Below are 23682 nucleotides of genomic sequence, written 5' to 3' on the forward strand. Positions count from 1 at the left end.
ATGTTTTGAACTCTTATGTGGTAAATTCTCTCTGTTTCATTAGTTATTTTTCAGGATGGGGCGCTCTTGTTCTTTTGTTTGAAACAACTTTCTCTGTGGAATTAGCTGAAACAATTACCTATCCTGGTCTTGAAGGGGTGTCCTTGTGTGGAACCATCCTGATACATGTGCATATGGCTCTGGTGAGAGCTGGATATGAAGTGAGCATGGGTCACATCCTTCCTCACAGTGTGCTGGCAGCTATCACCTTAGTAGGATGTGGGGCTGGCAATGGAGGGGCTAGAGCCACAGCCAGGTGAGCCAGGGCTTCTCCTATGCTTAGTGGCTGACAATGCCTTAACAGGGGCAGGGGCAGGGGCAGGGGCAGGGGCAGGTCCCAAGGTGCTAGAGCACAAGCCCTGAGGTTCAGGTCTGAGCTGGTTATGTTCCCTTTAAGTGTGTGCTCTCCCTGCTCCCAGCATTGGCACGTGCTGGGCTGGTCCAAGCATGCCAGTCAGAGCACTCCAGACCACTCCCTACCTGCCAGCTCCATGAGTGCCAGGAACGGCTACTCTCTCCCTATTCAGTGCCTTGCTGGGTCCAAGCTGGCTCTGTTCCCCACAACTGTGCACTCTCCTCTGCAACGCAGCCTTCACACTAGTGGGGAGCTGCATTGCAGGACAAGAGGGGCCAGGACGTGCACTGAGGTGGTCACAGGAGACCAGAGTCCTGGGCAGTTTTAAATGGTCAATCTGCTGCCTTTACTATTATTTGCCTTTACCAGTGAGATTTTTTTTCTTTCACATATTTTCTTATTTCTAGTTATGGCCTTATCTTTTCCATTTAAAGAAGGTCCTTTAACATTTCTTAGGCCTATTAAGTGGTGATGAGCTCCTTTAGGTTTTGCTTGTCTGGGAAGCTCTCGATCTCTTTCAATTCTGAACAATAATCTTGCCAGATAAAGTATTCTCGATTGTATTTTTCCTTCCTATACTTTAAATATATCCTGCCATTCCCTCTGGTGTGCAAAATTTCTGTTGGAAAATCAGCTGATAGTCATAGGCGTTCCCTTATACGTGACTCGTTGTTTTTCTCTTGCTGCTTTTTAAAATTCTCTAACTTTTGCCATTTTAATTATGATATATCTTGGTATGGAGCTCTTTGGGCTCATCTTGTTTGGGACTCTGATTCCTGGACCTGGGTGTCTGTTTCCTTTCCCAGGTGACGAAAGTTTTCAGCCATTATTTCTGTGGATAAGTTTTCTGTCCCATTCTCTCTTCTTTTTCTGGGACCCCTATTATGCAAATGTTAGTACACTCGATGTTGTCCCAGAGATCCCTTAAACTATTCTCATTTAAATTTTGCTCTTTTTGCTATTCTTACTGGGTAATTTCCACTACATCTTCCGGATCACTGATCCATTCTTCTATATCATCTACTCTGCTGTTGATTCTCTCCACTGTGTTTTTCATTTCAGTTATTTATTGTATTCTTCAACTCTGATTCTTTCCTTTATTTTCTAACTCTTTGTTGAACTTCTCACTGTGTTTCTCCATTCTTCTCCTGAGTTTGGTGAGCATCATTATCACCATTACTTTGAACTCTTTATCAGGTAAATTACCTATTTCGATTTCATGAGAGTTTTTTTCTGGGGATTTATCTTATTCTTTTGTTTGGAATATACTCCTGTCTCTTCATTTTGTTTGACCTTCTATGTTTGTTTCTATGAATTAGGTGAAACAGCCACCTCTCCCAGTCTTGAAGGTGTGGTCCTGTGTAGGAGTGTCCCCTGTGTAGACCGAGTGGCTTTGTCAGGCTGGCTAGAGCAAGCATGGCCCAGGATGTTTCAGGGTGCAACGCACTGGGGCTGCCTTGGCGGGACAGCTGGAGCTGGAGAGGGCCAGGGCTATTACAGCCCATAATACGTTCAGAATGGTATATAAGCCCTGATCTAATACTCCAATGCTTGGCCAGTAGTTCTCAATGTGAAGCAATTTTGTCCCTCAAAGGACTTCTGGCAACATCTGGAGACGCTTTTGGTTATCACAACTGGAAATGTGCTACTGTCATCTATGGGTAGAGGCCACTGATGCTGCTAAACATCCTGCAATGCACAGGACATCCTGTCAAACAGAATTATGCAGCTCAAAATGTCAACAGTGGTAAGGTTGAGAAGTCCCATTCTAAATGATTAAAATGAGGCACAATTATTTCCTGTCTTAATGTCATTATCATCAAGAGGAGAGTAGGAAAAGCCTGGATGTCCCAGGCTTATACATTCTGGAGGCTGTGTACATCTCCCAAACATACCACTGTCATCTTTACCTGATTCACGGGAAGCACATGATTCTACAAGCTGCAATGGAGAGAGGGAGGGTTTAAAGTCAACATGCACTTCATCCTCAATGAATGTGGACACGTCTCAAGTAGCAAAGTGTGAGTTTGCAAGAAAAAACTATCAGCTTTTTTTTTGGCTCTGTAGTGCTCTTTGCTCTTCTGACAACTTCCAAGCTAAATAAAGCTATTGTTATATATTTAGGCACTTTTTAACAACTTCACATCTCTGACTTTTAGTATCTAAAAATTTAATAACAAGGGTTACAGGAAGAAAACCCCATCAAAAACAAAGAAGATAAGTCGAGACCATACACAGGTTTCCATCATTGCTTCCCCTGATTTCCACCCTCTCCATTCTCATACTTTGTAGACTATTGATTCAGTGATGGCATTTAGGAAGCCATAACTCACATTATAACTGAAGGAGTGTTGTCATAGAGTTAATTGCTTAGTAATAGTAATAAAAAAAGGAAAAAAAAACCAAAACGTCTCAAAGAAGTATTAGGAACAATAGAAAGGAACAGTGAAACACATTTGTGAACTTATGTCAACAGGAAAGCATTAATCTCCTGTGACAAGGAGCTGTGGTGCATTGTGGGAGTGAAAGAGACCTGCTGATGAGAGTATGATGTCACGTCTAGATGGTCTATGAGAACACACTGTGACCGAGGAAGAAAGCTACTGCCAGGGCGACTTCACTCTGCTGCTGTAACTCCAGTGAATACAGGATCCATTAAATAGAAAGGCAAGTAGAAGTGCTCAGTTTGCTGTTGCAAGGGAATCCAGAAATTATCATCAGAGTGAGAAAAGCATCGCACACCGCTTCCTAGCTCCTTGAGGACGTCACTGAGCCTAAAGTCCTGAAGAATTTCATAAATTGGAAAAAAAAATGAACTCTCCTTATTTCTTACTGTGCACTTGGAGTTCTGGGTGGGAACTAACTTCAGAATTTCATCTTTCCCAATCTTAAACTAAAATGAGGCTTCCTTTTTAGGGTAGGTAGAAATGGAAATACATAAAGGAACAATTGAAAAAAAAACTTCCTAACATCTACACACAAAAAAATCTATCATTAACATAGTGGGATATAATGCCTCCCAGGAAATCTTTGGTTAATTAGTAATTAAAGAAACAAAACTAAATATGTCAGATTATTGGCTAGCCAAAGACAAAAGTCATGGATATTATAAAATACAATGGACTAGAATTCAGCAAGTGACCGACTTTAAAAAGCTCACAAAAACTACTTGTGTATGAGGTCAAAGAGCATACACTATTCCACCATTAAGATATATTCAAGGTTAAAAAATGACAGTAAAATAGCTACATGTACAGGATTGCTGTAATTACAGCAATTTAGATGAGTCCTTGGTGCACACAGTCTCATTAAAGATAATAAAACTGAAAAAAACTAATTTCTTTATATTATAAAAAATACATTTTCCCAGAGAAAAAGTGGTATGTGACAGGTAGTTTTTCTGATAGACCAAGAAGTCCACATAATCTAAATGTGGCTGAGTTTCAGTGCTTTGTTTTCCCCACCTATAGAATCAGGAATTGGCCTTAACCTCTAAGATACTGTCCATCTGTGAAATCTGATTTTAGAACACTTATTTCAACAGGGCTTCAATAATTTATTATTTAAAAATATTTCAGCAGGAGCAATGTAAAAGACACATTTTTCTCTGCATCTCCCCAGCATCCCTGAGTACTGAGACAGTGTTGTGGCTACAAGCATGGGAAAAGGAAAATATTTTTAAAACACGAAAGAAATCATGTTTAATGTCCATGTTAATGTAGGCTTGTATCTAAGACAGGGAAAAGATATTAGCAAATTTGGTAATTAAAATCCTATTAATTATTTCCACATTAAAGTATAATATATTAAAATCAGGCAACTCGATGAGAATTATCATTCTAGGTACTAATGAGCCAGAAGGTGTGCTGGTGCTTGGAATTTAATTTTGCTTTCTTAAAAATTCATGCTTAAGGAACCTCACTGAGTATATTTACACTTGGTCTGTACAAAAGGTCTGCCCAGATAATGATGCTTCGTGACTAGTTAGGAAAAAGAAAAACATAGGTTTAATAATTTTGAAAACTGATTGCAAGTTCTTTGTAAAGACATATTTATTCTATCACATACACAAAAGAAAAACTTTTTTTTTTCCTAAAACTGATGTTTCCTAATTATTTCTATTACAAAGATTTCGTTAATGAGGTACGGCTGAAGAATGTCTCTGCCACTACCCCTGTTATCTGAGACTGTCTCATCACCAATAAAATGTTCTCGCTGGCACTTTAAAAATACAAATCTCTTTAGAGGTATAAAGCCCCTCAAGCCCACCCAGGTGACCTCTGATCACGTTTCTCATGCTGCTGAGTCACAGACAGCTTCTCCATAAGGAGAAAGCAATCTTTAGTTACCCCAGAATTTAGTTACTTTAAATTTAAATCCTGCCTCTCTCTTGCACTTGGGGTTTGGATCTGCTCCATCATATTCCTTTATTCCCAACAGCTTAGCACTTCCAATTACTGGCACTTGAGAATATTTCAATCTTCCTTCATTTAAAGTTTAACTGGGCAGAAAGTTATGGAAGGGATTTAGCACACGGTACCTATGATGACCTCAAATTTGCTATATTGAAACCACCCTTTAGCAGAAAGCTCCTGAAATAGTATCCTTCTAAAAAGTCTAAAAGGTACAATTAAGAGAAATCTCTTATTCAATAATAAAATTAAGCATTTCAAGATTAATTTAAAAATTGAGATGCAGTTACAATCTAACTAACCAACAGATTTCTCATTTTAGCCCACACTCACCTCTCCCGAGGAACAGCAAACCAGTACTCTGGTTGCTTCCTTCGTTTGCCGTACTGCTGGACCATGGCTGTCATGTGAGTGGCAAAGGACTTTCTCATTGGTTTTCCCACTTTAATGCACAGAAACATGGGTGGAGTCTTGCTTTTCTCTTCTTTTGAAGGAAGTATATCTGAATTACACATGAAGGAAAAAAAGTCCCTCATTGACAATATTGGTGATAATAAAACATTTCAACTTACAAAGTATAGTGTCCAATCCCCCTCTTAGTGATGGAAACTCAAAATATACACATCATACAACATCATCACATTAGGACTAATTAAATTTTTCAGATCTTCTTTAGCACAAAAAGAAAAAGGTTTGGCTGTTTTAGGTTGGTCTACGTCACATGAGATGCTGCAAACTAGGAATGAGCATAAAAACCAACACAACAGCCAAGAGTGGAGAACTGTGAAGATGTATTAACAAACGGTACCAAGAACCCAATCACACCATAATGCAATTCACTTTAGAACTAAAATATCTTCAGAAATCTTTTAAACTCCTTTAATATTTAGAAGTTCAAAGTGAAAAGGGAAGGTTACTTGAAAGCAAACTACCTTTGAAATAGAATTCAATATCATAGTTCAATTTCCAAAACAGATACCACCATATATCTAATTTTTCCCAATTACAATTGACCCTTGAACAACACAGGGGTTAGAAGCACTGACCACCGCGTGGTCAGAAATCCATGTATAACTTTAGAGATGGCCCTCCATGTCCCTCTTCTGTGGAATCAACCAACCATGGGTGGTACAGTACTGTGTTTCATATTTATTGAAAAAAAATCTCAGTATAAGTGGACCTGAGCAGTTCAAACCCTTCTGGTTTATCAGTAAAGATATACTCTATTGAGAAAACACTTTTCTCAAATAACTGTACTATTTTATTATTTTTTGCTATTTGTGCAAATTTCAGAAAGGCACCTATATAGGCAAACCTTGGAGATACTGTAGGTTTGGTTCCAGACCATCACAATAAAGCGAATATCACAATCAATTGAGTAACACAATTTTTTTGGTTTCCCAGTGTCTGTAAAAGTTATGTTTATACCATAGTCTATTAAGTGTGCAATAGCATTATACCTAAAAAAGTACATACCTTAAAGAATCCTTTATTGCTAAAAAATGCTAACCATCATCTGAGCCTTCAGCAAGTTGTAGTTGTAATAGCAAAGATCCCTGATCACAGATCGCCATAACAAATATAATAGTGAAAAAGCCTGAAATATTACAAGAATTATCAAAACGTGACACAGAGACATGAAGTGAGCAAATGCTGTTGGAAACAGGGTGCCATAGACTTGCTTGATGCAGGGTTGCCACAAATTTTCAATTTGCAAAAAACACGTTATCTGTGAAGCACAACAAAACAAGGTATGCCTACACAACAAAATATAAAAGAAATGAAAGAAAAATGGCTTACCTTCAATGGGTACCTGAATTCTCTTTAATAGCCATAACTGAATTTCGGATTTATTGTCCATTTGTGCGCCTTGGCAGCTATTGTCCAGAGTTGATTCCAAAGAGGAGTCTGGACACTCTTTATTCATATTTTCTTCTGTAGAAGAGCCTAGTTGCAGTGGAAGGGGTGGTCTCTCTTTTACCCAGGTTTTCTCTGGCTCTTTATTGCCCTCAGTTGGGGGATCACCTGCCTGAGGAAGAGAACTACTAAGGGTGATGTCTATTCCCACGGGCTCAATGCTTTTGCCATCAGTTAACTCTGCCTTCTGTAAGTTATCAGATAACTGTGTCCCCTCTTTGTTCTTATTAAGGTAATATTCGATGAGTTTAACTTTATCTAGATCTTCGTGTATGCTCAGTGTGTTTTCCACCTGGCTGTCTGGGGAACCAGACTGCTTGTCCACCTCCGGCATTATATCCTGCTTCTCACAGGTTTCTAAGTCTAGGGCCCCCTTCAATTCAGCATCACACTCTGGTCCTGAAAAATTCAGGGCTGACTGTGCCTGCTTTTCCACAGTAGAACTAATTATTTGTGATTTAGTCTTCCTTAGCTCCTCTGGGCCAAGAGAAAGGCACTCTTTTGAGGTGTCTCTTTTGTCCATTCCACTATCAGTTTGAGAAGAAAGTTCTTCCAAGTCAACGAAGTCATCATCTTCCCCTAAAAGAGAATTTTCTTTGGCTATAGATTCAAATGCAGTCTGAGTGTCAGAAGGTTCCTTGCGGATGTTAGCTACTGGGGTAGATCCACTGGCTGCCTCTGTAGAGGATTCCAGTTTCTTCAACTTTCTTGACACAGAGCTGTCTGAGGGCTTCGTCTGTGTGTATTCTGTTGACTTCTCCAAAGGCCTTGTGGATTTGGAATCTGAAGTGATGATTCTCTCTCCATTCTGCTGCCGTTTTTCTTTGCTGAGAGATTTGAACTTACTGAATGGGTTGATATCTTTTTCTGAAGCCAGGTCTTCCCATTCTCCAGGCCTGTACAGAGGACAAAGATCCTGAGGTAGGTCACTGTGAGGGGAAAAATGGTGGGTGCACATGGAATGTTAAAAACAAAAATGAAAGCAAAATGGATGAAAGGCAAAAACCAAAACAAAACCCAACCAAAAACCAAAACATAAATATACCACAACTTAAATTTATGTTTGAGTGATTTCAAAATAAGGAAATGAAATCAAGAAATTGACTTCAAAATGAAAAGTAAATCAACTATAAAAAGTAGCAAAACAAAGAATCATGAGAGTTGCTTGCACAGCCCACTAGACACACATGAATGGTATCTGACATCATTGATGAACATGGAGATGTCACCCACCAGATTTTTAATGATGAAGTAATGTTTCTGCTTTTCATGAAGGACAAAGGAGAGGAAATGTTTTAGTATCATCACTAAAATACCATGACTAAAGTTCCTTAAATATTAAATGCATTTCCTTTTTTTATAAAATAGTATATAAACCAACTGCATTAATTCAGAATGGCTCATTGACTTAGTAGCTACTGATTTAACTGCTCTATGAAGTAACTGGCACTGAACCCTAATTGTGGGTTTCACAGCTCAGGACCTGATGCTCCCCACAACAGACATCCTTCTACTCCTGAGGGAAATGCAAAGGATGCTCCCACTATTACTGTGGATATATAGCACCTGCTCCGTGTTACAGTCTGAAAATTCATAGAAAAGTAAATCAAATAAGCTTTTACTTACAATACTTACTTTAACTTTCTTAACTAAGTTTAAACTTCTTAACTCTTTCATTTTACGACAGTATCATTTTCCTTTATGACAATAAGCAGTGGCCATGAGCAACTGGTTTATCAGTTGAAATATACTGTGCTGGGACACAGTTGACTGCTTTTCCTTAATAATAGATGATTTACTACCCAGAACTTTCGAATTACACAACAATATTGATTAAATACGCCCTCCTCCAAGCATAAAATAATTGTCAAGAAATATACTTTCTGAACTCTGATTGGAAATAATCTTGAGCAATCTGTAGTTTTACTTACCTTAGTGTTGATACTGGGTTAAAAACAGATATAAAAACCTTTTTTAAAAATAACATTTTCAGGTTTCAGAAATAGATTTTCTAAAATGGCTAAACCACATTCAGATAATACTTTATTATTCTGGCTTTGAAATAATTATGACAATAAAACAACAAAGTGCCAGGAAGTTCTCAAGTTACAAGACTGTCTCCCCAAAGTTACTGAATAAATCACTTGCACAGGACATCTATGCTTTTCCAATACTTTTCCAATACAAAATAAAAGCCTATGTAATTGTAGGCTCTGACAAATCCTTTAAAAAAAACCTCTTTAATTCATAAATTCATTTCAGTTCAATAAGCATTCACTGAGCCCCAAAATGCTATATACAAAAGATCACTGTGACAATGTCTCTGTCCTGCGGGCACCTGCATACACAAAGGTGTTCTGCCCACCCCTAGCATCGCAGGAGACACTAAAGATGCTTTAATCCTAGAGTCAAACAAGTTAGTGCAACGTGGTATAATTTCCATTTTCAGACCTAAAATTTAATTTGGCATATTAAAGGCCTGTAACAAAGAAGCCCAGCTCTTCACATACTTAATTAGCAAATTAATAAACAAAACTGTCTTCTGTGAACACCTAAGCCCCTTTCCTTCTCTAGCTAGCCTGACCTCCACAAAGAATGCATCTGACTGCACTGTAATCAGCCTCCTGTATTACCTTCTCACCTACCCCTCCCTTCTTGTTCTCCCTAATCCAAGCCGGGATTAATTCTGCCATCTGCTTTTCTGCATTGTAGCTGCCAAGCTCTGCTGGGGCAAAGTGCACAGTGGTGTCAACCGGCTCTGCTGTTAATGAATGTTTTCTAGACTCAGCCACGCACCGAGTGATGATCAATAATCCCTTTGTTTGTTTCCTTCCTAGTTTCTGTGGCAGCTGGAGTTAAAAAACATCCCACACAAAACATACAAATCCCAAAGGTGAGAATGGAGAGATTTCACACACACATACATACACTTTAAAAAAATATTTTCACATGGCAGCTAGATAATCTGCACTTCCTGTTTTACCATACAACTTTAAATGAGAATGAAATTTAAAGCAAACTTTTAAACAATTGATGGAATTCTAAAGTGAATCCCAAGTTCATTTCACACTGATTCCACTAACATTCTATTCAGTTCACTGGTGCACATATTGTTCACTAGACCAAAAAGTCTTTATATATGTGTATCCACGGCAGGAATCACTGTACAACTCTGAAATAATTTCAGCACATTAGGAGCCAATTCTGAACTCTGCTCTCTCTCTCCCCACTCCAGCTACAGCATTAGCCCTGGATCATTAAACACAATCTCACATTGAGAGAAATCTTTCTGTAAAGCTGTACCTTCTCTACTATTAAAAGGAATGCCTAACATCCTAAGCTGAAGATGTGCAATAGTATTACTCCATTAGAAGCCAGCACTGGGCAAGAAATGCCCCTATCTGCCTGGCCAGCCACTTCCAAACTGAACTGTATTTTTACCTCTTCTTATCTACTTCCTTCTTGTCACAGAGAACCCAATTTTCATACTTTCTTTCCAAAACTAGCTCCTTTACTCCCTCTCCTCCTCGTCATCCAAGGTTTAAGGCAACTGGACACTCCCTCACGTGGTTCTCATAAATGCTGTGTGCACTTCTATGTTTGCAGTGCTTTTCAATCAGCACTTCTGCCAACCTGTCTGTTGCACCCAGCAGACTGCAGGACAAGGGCCGTGACCCCCCTCTTCTTCATATCCTTGCCACACAAGAGGCATGTACTAAGATGCTTTAGAAGCCTCAATCTGCATGGATAAAGATGCCCACAGAACAATGAACAGAGTTTCAGGTATGAATTGAAGGTTCCAATACTAAAAGCCTACACTTATTAGGCATTAGGCTATTTCCTATGAGTTTTGGTGTTATCAATGCTCTTAGTTCTTATAATAGCTCTGTAAGCTGAGAATACTATGAATCCCATTTTACAGATGAGAAAACTGAGGCTCGAGACTGAGTCACTCATGAAGGTCATGGAGCCATAAGTGGCAGAGCCAGAGAAAGCCAGGCAGTGTGGCTCCAGACCTTATCATGCTACACTGCCTCCTAAACGTCTCACTTGGACACTTCCGTCTCCACGCTGAGACTGCCTGAGTGCCCGTGTCCGACGGTTGCTTCCGTGGCCTGACACGTGTAAAGGCTGAGTAGATCAGACGCTAAGGGCTGTGGCAGAAGGCCAGGGGAACCTGCCGGCATAAACCCCCAGGGACTCTTGTGTCTGTTAGTTCCCTAGTTACCCTCCTTTCTTTTTTTCATGAATCCCAAGGGCTAGTTTCCCTTTGTACTCTTGGACCCACTGTATTGCCTACTCCTTTCGATCACTGAGAGTTTCTAAAGAGTTTTATTTTACTGCTGGCCTAACAGTATACAGAAACAGACACGCCGACAAAATGGCAGAAAGAATCAGATTAGCCCTACAAGTGAATCGATTTCCTGAGCTTGCTTAACTTTTTCTTCATGGAGAGCCTTGTTTAAAAAAAAACAAAAAAACAAAACCCTCAGCATTATAAGGCAAAACCAATCAGGACTAAAGGAATATCCATCTACGTTTCAGAGACAAAACAAATAGTATTACTCCCTTTTCACACCACTTAAGGCAGGCTGGCTACAGGGGCAGTGGCCTCTGCACCGTCCCGCAAATTTCTCTCCACGCAAGATTAAGAGAAGATGCGGGTCTGGAAGGCTGTCCATCCTAATTTGAATGAGGAAGAACATAACTCTGCTTACCAATTAAACCAAATAGAAAATACTACTCTCTTATTGGTAATTAGACAAATTCTTTCAGAGAAACTTCATTTATTCTTTCATAAATCCATTAAGAACAGGCATTGCTATTCAGAAAAATAAGTCAAACAAATATGATTTTTACATGCTGGCTTTTTTGCTTTTCTCCTTTCATCTCTGTGTGCTCCACTCTTCCTTAGCATTGACTTTATCATTTCCATTTCATCTCATTTTTCTATTTTTTCAAATTTAATGCACAAATCTTCTACCTTCAAATTCATCTCTATACAATCTCTCACTCCTGCCAATGCCTTCACACTTTTTAAACTGCATTTAATTCTCCCAACACCACCCTTTTTCTGGTAAACAAAGAAACATCTCTTACGATGGCAAGGCATCTTTGATCTTCATGTGGGAAATGTCATTGTAGAGGGCGATGGAAACGACCTCTTCCATGGGGCAAATGAGGCCGTACTCCTCACATCCATTCTCAATGACCAGAGGATCGGACTTGTGAGGGTCAAACATGATGTTGTTAGGAGTGACAATCATGACACCTCCAACCACACCCTGAAGAAAAAGACAGGACAGAGTCGCTACAGGCAAGATGCAACCACCCCCGCAGCTCAAATGAACTCATGTTGCCACTGCATGGACTTTGTGAACCATGGTACCCTCCGGGGCAAGCACATCCCCTCCAGGAGGTCTGGAAAAACAGGCTAAGGAAATGCAGCGTTGGGTGCCGTGTGCTGAGTGAGGCAGAGAAACAGACCTGCCTGGCTGTGATGGGGTCCTGGGTTTCACATCATGTCTCAGATTCCCCAGTTCCCTGTCTGTCAGGTGAGAAGGGCTGTCCCAGGTACTTTCCCCATCGAGAACTAGGTACTTTACAGTTCACTTAGCACGTTTTCACCACACGTCCAACAAGCACATGGTACCATGCAGCTCAGTCTGGGTGCCAAAGAACACTCCAAACATTTTGCTCTAAAACGCTTAGAAAGCCCACATTCAGAAAAATTCAACACAAATACGAATATGAAATTTTTGCATACAAAAGTGAATATATCTAAACTATGGAAACTGAGAGCAAAAACAGTAGCTTGGTGGCAACTTACAGTCTGAAACTTGGTCAGATTACATGATAGACCTTGTTGGCCACAGGGACGTTACATACCAAACAGCAGGATACAAGTGACCCTCTTTAGGTAAATGATTTATTTTGATACTCTTAATGAGTTTAGAGATCATCTTAGCAAAAAGTTTTGCATTTCAGGCATTACTTATTCTTGGTTGCATTAAGTTTTAGGTGCATATCAATAATGTATTTTCCTACCATTTGAATCTGGCATGAAGTCTCTACCACGAGCACAGGAATTTGCTTTCTATCAACATCACCCTTTCTTCAGAGGCTCACCCAAAATCAGATTTGTTCTTTATATAAAACACTGACAACCAAAAGAACTCAAAACATGATATAACTGCCATTTTTCATACCAGCATCTCCAGCAGCAAACAGGTTGAGAACTTACTATTGCCCAGGTTAGGTGCTAAGCTCTTTACATGAATTCTCTTTTACTTAGCACATCCTATTAATTAAATTTTATAGATGAGGAAAATAGAAGCTTACGAAATCCAAATACTTTGCTACTGGTCTCAGAGCTGGTAGTAATAGAGTTGGAATTTATTTATTTAAAAAAATTATTATTATTATTATTATTATTATTATTATTATTATTATTATTATTATTATTATTATTATTATTTGGTGTGAGGGGTAGGTAGTTAAGATTTATTTTTGGAGGAGGTACTCGGTTCAAACCCAGGACCTCAGTTATGCTACGCGTGTGCTCTACCACTTGAGCTATACCCTCCCCCAGAGTTGGAATTTAAATTCAGCAAGTCTGACTCCAGCTTTTGCTGTTAAACATATTCTATATTGTCTCCCTAACAATTTATAGGCATTAAGAACTCAAACATAAATGATAAATTCAAGGTCACAAAGACTGACATTTCCAATCATCACTACTCCCTCAACAAGTAAAATGCCAGGCATCCAACAGGGCAAAACTAATGGACAGTTGTGAAATCTTAAGCTGAAACTTTGGGTAAGATATTTTATTTACAGTAGGCTGCTTTCAGTAATTTGGAACCTCGTTTAGTTTTCCATACATTCCAAGAAAAGGAAACAAACTGCATTGCCATATACCTTTCCATCGGTGAAGTATCGACAATTCATTTTTAAAAATTTTACCACGCCTGGCTCGTCTTCTTCAGAAGTGGATGATAAGACTCTTTCAATGGGTTTTAAGGCCTTTCTTGCTAAGTCAGCATCCTTTAGAAAGCAAAAATTTCCAAAATCAAATACAAGCACTTTTTCAAAAGATTATTTATATGAAATAAGCCGTCTAAGTTCCCTATAAGTAACCTGTTTCTATTTAACTCAAACATTAAAAAAAAAAGGCAAATGTCATTTGTCCTTCAAAAAATCACAAATACCTAAATCAAACAAAGACAAAAAACAAAACCATGCATATATGAACTCATAAAAATGTCTCATCAAATGTCTTTAGAAAATACCTTAAATGAAAGAATTTATATTTGACTCAGGGTTCAAATTCTTTAGAAAAAGGCATAATAGTAGTACAAATAAACTATTGGTCTCATTGAGAGTTTAACTTCATATTTTTACGTACACAAGGCATGCATTTCTGCCTTTGAGACCTTAAATGTGAACAAGTTTCTTCTCCATAGGATGCATTCTCTCAACTAATGACAAATTACCAAAGGGGTGGGAATTTCAGAAAAAATCTTGTGAAAAACAACATGTAGAATTCCTTAACTCAAAAACCACTGTTGATAAATATGAGCTTCAGTGCAGGAATGGCATACATACAGGCAGTTTATCATATTCTGCATCTGATGATGAAGGAGAGACAGTAGCACCAGGACTGGATGATGATAACCTTAAGGTACTGGAAGGAAAGTTGGCATCTGGCACAAAAAGAACCTGAGAATGGGAAAGCAAAGCTAGGTGAGTCCCAAGAATCAAGCCAACCACTAGCAGCGTTTAGAGCAGTCACTCTCCGCAAGGGTGTATGACTAAGACCTAGCTGGCTGTTGCAGAGCTCATGAGCAACGTGGGGGTCTTTCAGACTAATCCATGAGATGGTACTCAGCAATACGAATGTGTGCAAAACAAAGGGTATTGAACACACCTGTAGACACTGCAGGAGCTCACAGAAGGGGAGAGCAAGGTGGCAAATATTTTGCACAGGCCCCATGAAGCAGGTGGGTCCCAGTAAAGCCTTAAACAGTATATAGGATTTGGATAGAGAGGGAAGAGCCTTCCAGGGAGGGTACTAATAGTACAAGGGAATAGAGGAGAGTGTAGCATAGCATGCTTCTAAACATAAAATGTGGTCAGCAGCAGAGGAAACTAAACAAAACAAAAAGACAACCTATGGAATGGGAGAAAACACTTGTGAATGATGCAACTGACAAGGGCTTAATGTCCAGAATATAAAAACAGCTCATAAAACTTAATAACAAAAAAGCAAACAACCCAATCCAAATGTGGGCAGAAGACCTAAACAAGCAATTCTCCAGTGAAGACTAAAAATGGCCAACAGACACATGAAAAAATGCTCAATATCACTAATTATCAGAGAAATGCAAATCAAAACTACAATGAGGTAGTCAGACTGGCCATCATTAAAAAGTCCACAGATGATAAATGCTGTAGAGGGTTTAGAGAAGAGGGAATCCTCTTACACCGTTGCTGGGAATGTAGTTCGGAGCAGCCATTATGGAAAACAGTATGGAGATTCCTTAAAAAACTAAAAACAGACTTACCTTATGATCCAGCAATCCCACTTCAGGGCATATACCTGGAGGAAGCTCTAATTCAAAAAGATACATGCACCTCAATGTTCATAGCAGCACTATTTACAATAGCCAAGACATAGAAACAATCTAAATGTCCATTGACAGATGAGTAGTTAAAGATGTGATATATATACACACATATGTATACACAATGGAATACTACTCAGCCATAAAAAGGAATAAAATAGTGCCATCAGCAGCAACATGGATGGACCTGGAGATCGTCATTCTAAATGAAGTAAGCCAGAAAGAAAAAGAAAAATACCATATGATATCACTTATATGTGGAATCTTAAAAAAAAAACACAAAAATGAACTTATTTACAAAACAGAAACAGAGTCAGACACAGAAAACACACTTACCAGGGGGCAAAGAGGGTGGGAAGAAATAAATTGGGAGTTCGAGATTAGCAGATATTAACTACTATATATAAAATAAACAACAAATCTCTACTGTATAGCACAGGGAACTATATTCATTATAATAGCCTATAATGGAAAAGAATATGAAAAGGAATATATATACATAAAACTGAATCACTTAATCACTATGCTATACACCAGAAATCAACACATTGTAAACCTTTTTTTTTTTCAATGAAAAAAAATTTTTTTAAAGATAATTCCTATACTTGAACTCAAATTCACTGTACTATAGACAGAGGTGGCAGTTGAACACTGGGAAACTCAGCCAGAACATGAGCTACCTCACCATGGAGGTGAGCCTGGATTATGGGCAGGGGTGAATTTTTTTATTGACTTCAGAAAATAATTCAGGGTCTGCTCCAACACTCATCCAGTCAGGTCAGTTTTCTTTCCTACCTCACAGTGGCCATCAAATCAGTCTCTAAAAGAGTGAGTCTCAAATTTTCTGGAACCAGAGCAGATAAAACTGGTTTTGATTTATCAGATCTACTGAGACCCGAACCCTAACATACCCCTAACAGGCATATTTAAAAATCTTTGAAAGCAAAAGATTATCTATAGTTTTTGAAAGCCCCTCAATCAATTTCACTTTTCTCAATTCCTCATCTTTGCCAGAAAAATCATGAGTACAGTCAGATCGTGGACAACTAACAGCACGTGTTTTCAGTTAAATTTGAGAGTCGGACAGCACAGTAAAGGCTAGGAGGGACTTCTGAGATAACACAGCTGAACCCCGCATTTCAAAGATAAGGAAACTGAGGTCCAAAAAAGGAACTGACTTACCCAGGTCAGCTACTAAAAGGCCAAAGGAAGTGAAGCCCTGAGGCATCTGTTTCTGGTATTTTTAAAACATAGTCAGCATATTAGAAGTCCCTATACCTCCTATTAGCTGCTGGACCTTAATCCAGTAAGTTGTTTTGTTCATGGACTTGGTAAAAGAATAAGCAATGACCATAAATTGTTTTACTAAGTTCGTGACTATGGTCTTCAGCCTGAGTTACCAAGTTCATGCCTACGTTCTCTGCTATGCGTCAGTTACACATTATGCAGCAATACCCCAGATTATAAGAAACCCAATAAAAGAGATTGATATCTGTTAATTTTCCTGGAGATAAAAATGTATTAATTTTTGAAAAGTTTTAATGCATAATTCCCCTCAAGTACCTGCTACTGACAGTATACTAATTTCTCCTTTTGACACGAACATAAAATACCAAAAGCATGATAGTACAAACTGGCCAATTTATGGCCTATTGGCTCCATTTGCTGCCTTGAAAGAAATGCAAAGAACAGTATAACTACTGCCTGAATGAAGATATACTTAGAAGTAGCAATATCCACCCTGAAAGAATTAAATGTCACTATAATATAGAGATGCAGGAAGATGGTCTAGTAAATCAACAGTGGAACCAGAATATGCTCATGGCAACCAAGCAGTTCTATGGATGGGACTGGAAACTTGGCCTCAGCAAGGATCTGTCCATGGCTGGGTCATTTACATTCATTGGCCAAATGTAGTTTTCAAGTAGAAATACAAGAATATCTTATATAGAAGGTACTGAAAAAAATTTGCTGGATTAACCTAGAATGGCAAAATTATACAATTTGTCAATTTTGTTCAGTTTAACAAATAAAGTACTAAAAAAAACCATGGCCTTTTAAAATTGAAGTATAGTTGACTTACAATATTGTGTTAGTTTCAGTTATATAGTTAACTGATTCAACTATATGGTTTTTTTCAGATTATATTACATTATAGGTTATCACAAGATACTGAACACAGTTTCCCTGTGCTACACAGTAAATCCTTGTTGCTTATCTATTTTATGCATAATACTTTGTATCTGTTAATCCCAAACTCCTAATTTGTTCCTTTCTCCTTCCCTCCTTCTCCCTTTGGTAATCTATGTTTGTTTTCTATGTCTGTGAGTCTTTTTCTGCCTTGTATATAGATTCACTTGTATTATTTGTTAGATTCCACATATAAGTGATACATATATTTGTCTTTCTCTGACTTACTAAGTATAATATTCTCTAGTTCCACCCATGTTGCTGCTAATGGCAATATCTCATTCTTTTTACGGCTGAGTAGAATTCCATTACATACATATATCCCATTTTATATATAAATACATATGTATATATGTATAATATATATACATATAATTACACACACACACACACACACACACATCTTAAGCCATCTGTCTGTTGATGGGCACTTGGGCTGTCTCCATGACTTGGCTATTGTAAATAGTGCTGCTATCAATATTGGGGTATATGTGTCTTTCTGAATTAGTTTACATTTTTTCTGGATGTATACCCAGGAGTGGGATTGCTGGATCATATGACAGCTTTATTTTTTGTTTTTTAAGGAAACTTAAAAAAAACTGTTTTCCATACTGGCTGCACCAATTTACATTCCTACCAACAGTAAAGGAGGGTTCCCCTTCCCCACACTCTCTCCAGCATTTATTATGTGTAGACTTTTTGATGACAGCTGTTCTGATCGGTGTGAGGTGATGCCACACTGTGGTTTTGATTAGCATTTCTCTAATAATTAGCGATGCTGAGCATCTTTTCATGTGTCTGTGGCCTTTTCTTGATGGTCCTGCTGAGTGTCTCCACCTTTGTCATGGTATCAAATCATGATAAAAATGACAAAAATTTTACCTAATTTAAGATAAAACGATGACCATAACGTACCCCAGGAGTGGACTAAACTGAAACTTGCAATTCTAAATTAAACATTCTAAGAATATGTATGAAATTATACAGGAGAAAAAGTTACATTTTAACTTTTCTTTATGGAAATATCTACAACTAACGATAGTTAAGTAAACTGCGTTAATCATTTGCAAAGCATTCGTCTCTCAACAGTTCCCAGGTACCAGGATGCTTTCAGAATCCTTGGATCTAAAAAAAAAAGACTGAACTAACACACATTATCACTTATGATAATCCCATGACACTAAGAGTGAGTCATTAAAAATGGCAAGAAAAAATAAATGTAAAATTTCTAAAGTAAAATTCAACAAGAAAATCATTACCTGGCCTGGAACAATAGTATGTGTGAAAAGCTTATTCAGTTCCACTAATTTATTGGGAGTGATGTTAAATTTCAGGGCTATGGAGTTTAGGGTGTCCTGGCTTCCAGCCTAGAATAATCAAGCAAAAAAGATTCATTATAAAGCAAAAACAAACAAAAACTTCGACAGTCAACATTAATCTATTTATGATATGAGTGAATAAAAAAGTAACACGTCCAAATGTATGATGAAAAAAAGTGAATGCATTCTGAATTATTAACAAAAAAGTCTTAATTATTATTCATTTCTGGTCTTCCTTATCTTCAAGTTTCACTGTCCACTAACAGATTTCTAAACTTACTCTGGCACAACTTAGGTCACAAGGAATAATCTAAAGCTGTAAGAAGAGAAGAAATAAAACATACACCCAGTCCCAACCATAGGGGAAATGGGGCGCCTTTCTCCTTGCATTATTCTATTTGCCTATCTCTTCACTGCACTGTAGGCTCCTGGACTGTGGCCTGTTAATATCCATTTTCCCCACAGTGCCTGACACACAGAAGGCACTTAAATATCTGATGAATGAATACAGTGCAAGGCAGGGAAATCTAAAAGAACTTAAGACTGGCTACCAATAATTGTTCACTGACATCAAAATGATGATTTCCCATGGTCGGCCAAACTGGTGTTATTCTCTAAATCTACAGAACTTGTGATCTGGGTCTCAGGTGTGTGTGTTTCTTTGCTTCTCTAACAGAGGTGGAGCAGGAATAAAGAGAGCAGTGAGAAGACGTGACGCTTCCCAGTAAAAAACTCCATCCAAAAAGAAGTCTGCTCTCTCGGGTCAGGTCAGCAGCCAGGACAGACTCCCTATCCAGGGTCACTGGGTGGAACTTGTTAGTGGGAGGTCACTCTGGTGAATGACACTAAGAAGGTCCCAAATATGTCCCTGCGTCAACATGGGTGGCTGTCCCTGTGAGCAGAACTGGATCCACCAGGGGAATCCTGAATTACAGCTGGGAATTTGAGGTGGCTGCAGGAGGTTATGGACCGATGAAAAGATACAGATGTAGATTTCAACCCATCACCCACTGCCCTTAAGTATCAAAAACCCACCAACTAGACGAACTGTCTCAGGCTGATCAAGTTCATACAGACTGTGCTAAAATTACCACAAAGCATTTCTGGAACAAGATATAAATACATATATCCTTTTTTTAAAAATCATTGAAAACTTACATGCTCCTACCTCTACCGAGCAAAATCTTCTCTAGTAAAAATGAAAAAAAATTTTAAATATATGTATTTTTTCAAATATTATATATTTATATAATAATTCAAATCTAGGCGTTTTCTCGGTTTAGAGTCAGTGTAAGATATAGACTGACAATACAGAGTAGAGCCAGACTGTTGCATCTGAATTCCAAATCTGCCGCTTGTCAGCTGTGCATCCTTGGGTCATCTGCTTAACTTCTCTGTATCTCAGTTTATTCATCCATCAAATAGAGGCAACATAATTGTAATTTCTACTTCAGAGCAGTTACTTCACAGCAAGTGATCAATAAATTTGCTTCATATTTTTAATGCAAAAATTAGAAGACATTATGTAAAGGGGGTTCAAAGAAGGAGAAAAACTAACAATCTCGAATTATTACACCAAGATTAAGACATACATACAGAACCAAGCTCCAGACCCTGGGAGGGATACTGGTATTATTGAATGTTTGAAATTAAACAGAATGCTTGAACACCCATAGCTCTGGAGCAAAAGAAGTAATCTAGTCAGTGGTTCTGGCCATGGTCCTCAAAACAGGAAATTACGGATCACCTTTTATTTCCAATGATGAGTACACAAAAAACTTGCCAACTAAAGCTAATCTCCATAACATAAATCAAACAGGTGGACAGATCTGCATTACTCATTTGATCATCTGTTTATATGAATTAATTGGGGTTGATTTTTACCCTCACTGCACTGTTTTAGTGTATGCTGTGTGAAGTATTTCCTAGCAAACACTTCTCATTTCTTTGGGGGAGTTTGTGAATCTCACTGCCAGTCAGATACATGGCTTTAGTATTAATATTGTTATTAGTGATAAATAGTCCAACACTGCTTCAGCACCTAATAGGAGTATGACGTAAGGCACTGGCTAGGTGTTACGGGGATCAACAAGACACTGTAGACAGTGGTAACGTAAGATACAGAGTCACCCCAAATCCTGTCTGGAAAGGACCAGGCCTATATACCACAGAAAGATGCCGAGGGATGTTCACAGAGCACTGAGCACGAAATGCCAGTGCCAGGGCTCTTCAAGGCGACTCCACCCAGAGGCTTGGAGGAGATGCACCATTCCAGAAGAAATGCCAGGGAGGGGCAGGTCTGGCTGCTTGCTTTGTATAGAGCCTGGCGTGGAACACAAATAATGAGTAGAAGATGAACACACACGAGGAGAACACAACCAGGCAATGGCAACAGCACTTAATTTCTTCCTAAAAGTCGGAGAACACGCCTCAACAATGCGAGTTCAAAGCAGACTAAAACGGATCTGTAACTGAGGGCCACTTTGTGCCAGGCCTAGGACAAGGAGCACAGCTCCTGTCCGCCAGGAGTTCACGGCACAGTGAGAGGGATGAGCACACGATGTGGAGGTGCAGTCATGGGCACACGCATCGCACTGTTCACCTACCGATTCAACCACATGGAGCCCTACACCCTGCAAGCACCAGAAATAGCATGGTGACCAGAAAGGGATCCAGTCTGTCTCCACAAGAGAGACATTAAAATACCAATCACACTAGTGAATCAATAATGTTAAACTGAGATAAATTATGTAAAGGAACATGACTATGAATGAAATGAAGGGGTCCAGCCTAGACTTGCTGGATGGTCGCAGAAGAGAAGAATGAATGTGGAAAGTAGTGGAAAGATGAGGTTACAGATAAGGTTCTGATTTGTAGACATGTATGGATGATGAAGCCATTACTTCTTCAAAAAAGATCGAGTATAAAGGTCTAAGTGAGTGTGTTGAGGAGACAACTGAATCTATGGTTTTAGAATTCAGAAAGCATGTCCGGGATGGAGACCTAAAATTGGTCATCATTGGCATATTGAAGGTAATTCAAGTAACAGGTTTATATGAGTTTTCCCAAGGAGAAAATATGGAAGGAATGGAAATGACCTAGAACAGGTCTTAAGAAGCTTCACTATTTAATAGGTACACAACAAGAAGGTAGCTAAGGGGCACGATGTGTCAGGGAGAAACATCATGTAAATCTAGCTGTGTAACAAAAACAATTCATACTACTGTTCATACTTACAGTGTATTCCATAGTACCATGGGGCTTCTGAACCACCATCTTCTTCTCTTTTTTATCATGTGCTTTGTTTTGATTGTCATCTGAAGAATAAAATGTATATAAATGATTTCATTTTCAGGAATTGAGAACAGGGTAATATACAAGATATTAAACCCACTTTCAAGTTGACTTTCTAAAAAAAGACACCAAAAGAAAAATGGCCTAAAGGTACAAATAGACCTACTCATAAAAACATGTTGTTCATCAATGAACACTTGAATAAATGACTAACGTTAACTGTAATCAAACAGCACAAACAATGAAGTTAAGCTGCGTAGTTATTAAGGTATTATTCGGTAGTTTATATGATAATGTATAGTGATGAAGTTAAAATAGGATAAGTACGGTCACGAGGTAAAGGATGCATTATGTAAATCGGTACAGCCCTTTTCAGGATGTGATTAGCCAATACGCAACAAGAGCCATAGACAAGTTCATTCTTTAACTCAGTCATCTTTCCCTTAGGAAGTTATCCTAAGGAAAAATTCAAAAGACGAAAAATGCTACACACAGCGGATGGTTACTGAAATGTTACTTACAATAATAAAAACTTGGAAAGACCTCTGTGTCCAACAACATATAAAGCTGGACCATAGATTTTGCTGTTTTTAAAAGGTCAAAAACTGGTCAACCTAATAGTATGGCAGCTGCATATGATTCAACCCAACTGTTAGGATTAACTATATTTTAATATATTTATCAACCCATATACTGAAAACCAGAAAGACATATTTCAACAGATACATACTTAAGTCAATTTTCTACTTCTTGTCACTTAACTATGAAAAGATACTCTAACTTGTATGAGATCAGAAAAAATTCAAAAGAAGGCAAGGTTTCATTTTACACCAATTAGCATGGCAAACATCAGAAAGCAAGATGTCAGCCAAGATAAGAACGGCTACTAGGAACATAACCTGGTATAGCCATTCCAGCCAATTCAGTCCACATGGCCCATTTGACTCAGCAACCTAACTCAAAGACATGCATCCTGTCCCAGGAAGTGCCATAAAGTGACCCGCCCGAGGGTGGACGTAGCCACGTTCTCTGCAGCAGTGGGGAGTGGGCAGGCAAGAAAAACATGCTCTGGGGATCTAGGCAGTGATCAGCAGTAACAAGCCAGAAGCACACACTGCAATATGTTCACGTCGAGAGAAACAGAATGGGATGTACGTGACAGTATCATTCTATCTATTTAAAAGAGAGGCACACAGAACAACTACAAACATTTTTCAAGACCACATCCAAATAAAAGCCCATACACACTGCACATAACAGAATGGAGTGGAGCAGGGAGAGGAACAGGGATGGGGAACGAGGACAAAAGGGGATTTTTGAGTAAAGGAGCCTAAGGAGCCCAACTCTGACCGGTGAGGACCCACCATGAACTCAGAAGTGTGATGAGTGCACCCCTCTACCCCTGAGGTCCTACAACCCCCACACTCCACACACAGACCAACAGGTGTACAAATACAGGTGTACTGCGTGAGAACTGGAAGGTAGTACAGAAACATGAAAAGAGTTAAGTCACATGGGATTTATCTGTC

At 38.7% G+C, this 23682-nt stretch overlaps 1 protein-coding gene across 8 annotated transcripts in view; it reads right to left on the reverse strand.

The window, feature by feature from the left end:
- The window catches only part of NCOA7 (nuclear receptor coactivator 7), a 130739-nt gene that overhangs the window by 31719 nt on the left and 75338 nt on the right, over nt 1-23682 (reverse strand). For 7 of the 8 annotated variants that reach the window (XR_006728417.2, XM_045524468.2, XM_074368403.1 and 4 more), the window contains 7 exons: nt 22097-22176; nt 18800-18907; nt 14332-14445; nt 13645-13770; nt 11824-12008; nt 6607-7652; nt 5140-5308 (listed from right to left, as the gene is read on the reverse strand). Coding sequence is in view for 7 of the 8 variants with exons in the window: in XM_045524468.2 (XP_045380424.1) it covers nt 5140-5308; nt 6607-7652; nt 11824-12008; nt 13645-13770; nt 14332-14445; nt 18800-18907; nt 22097-22176 (1828 nt within the window). In the remaining variant the exon portion in view is untranslated. The remainder of the gene's footprint in view (nt 1-5139; nt 5309-6606; nt 7653-11823; nt 12009-13644; nt 13771-14331; nt 14446-18799; nt 18908-22096; nt 22177-23682) is intronic. The other variant, XM_010965515.3, reaches the window with a different exon arrangement.

This window comes from Camelus bactrianus, chromosome 8 (assembly GCF_048773025.1).
Source record: "Camelus bactrianus isolate YW-2024 breed Bactrian camel chromosome 8, ASM4877302v1, whole genome shotgun sequence".
NCBI classification, from domain to species: Eukaryota; Metazoa; Chordata; class Mammalia; order Artiodactyla; family Camelidae; genus Camelus; species Camelus bactrianus.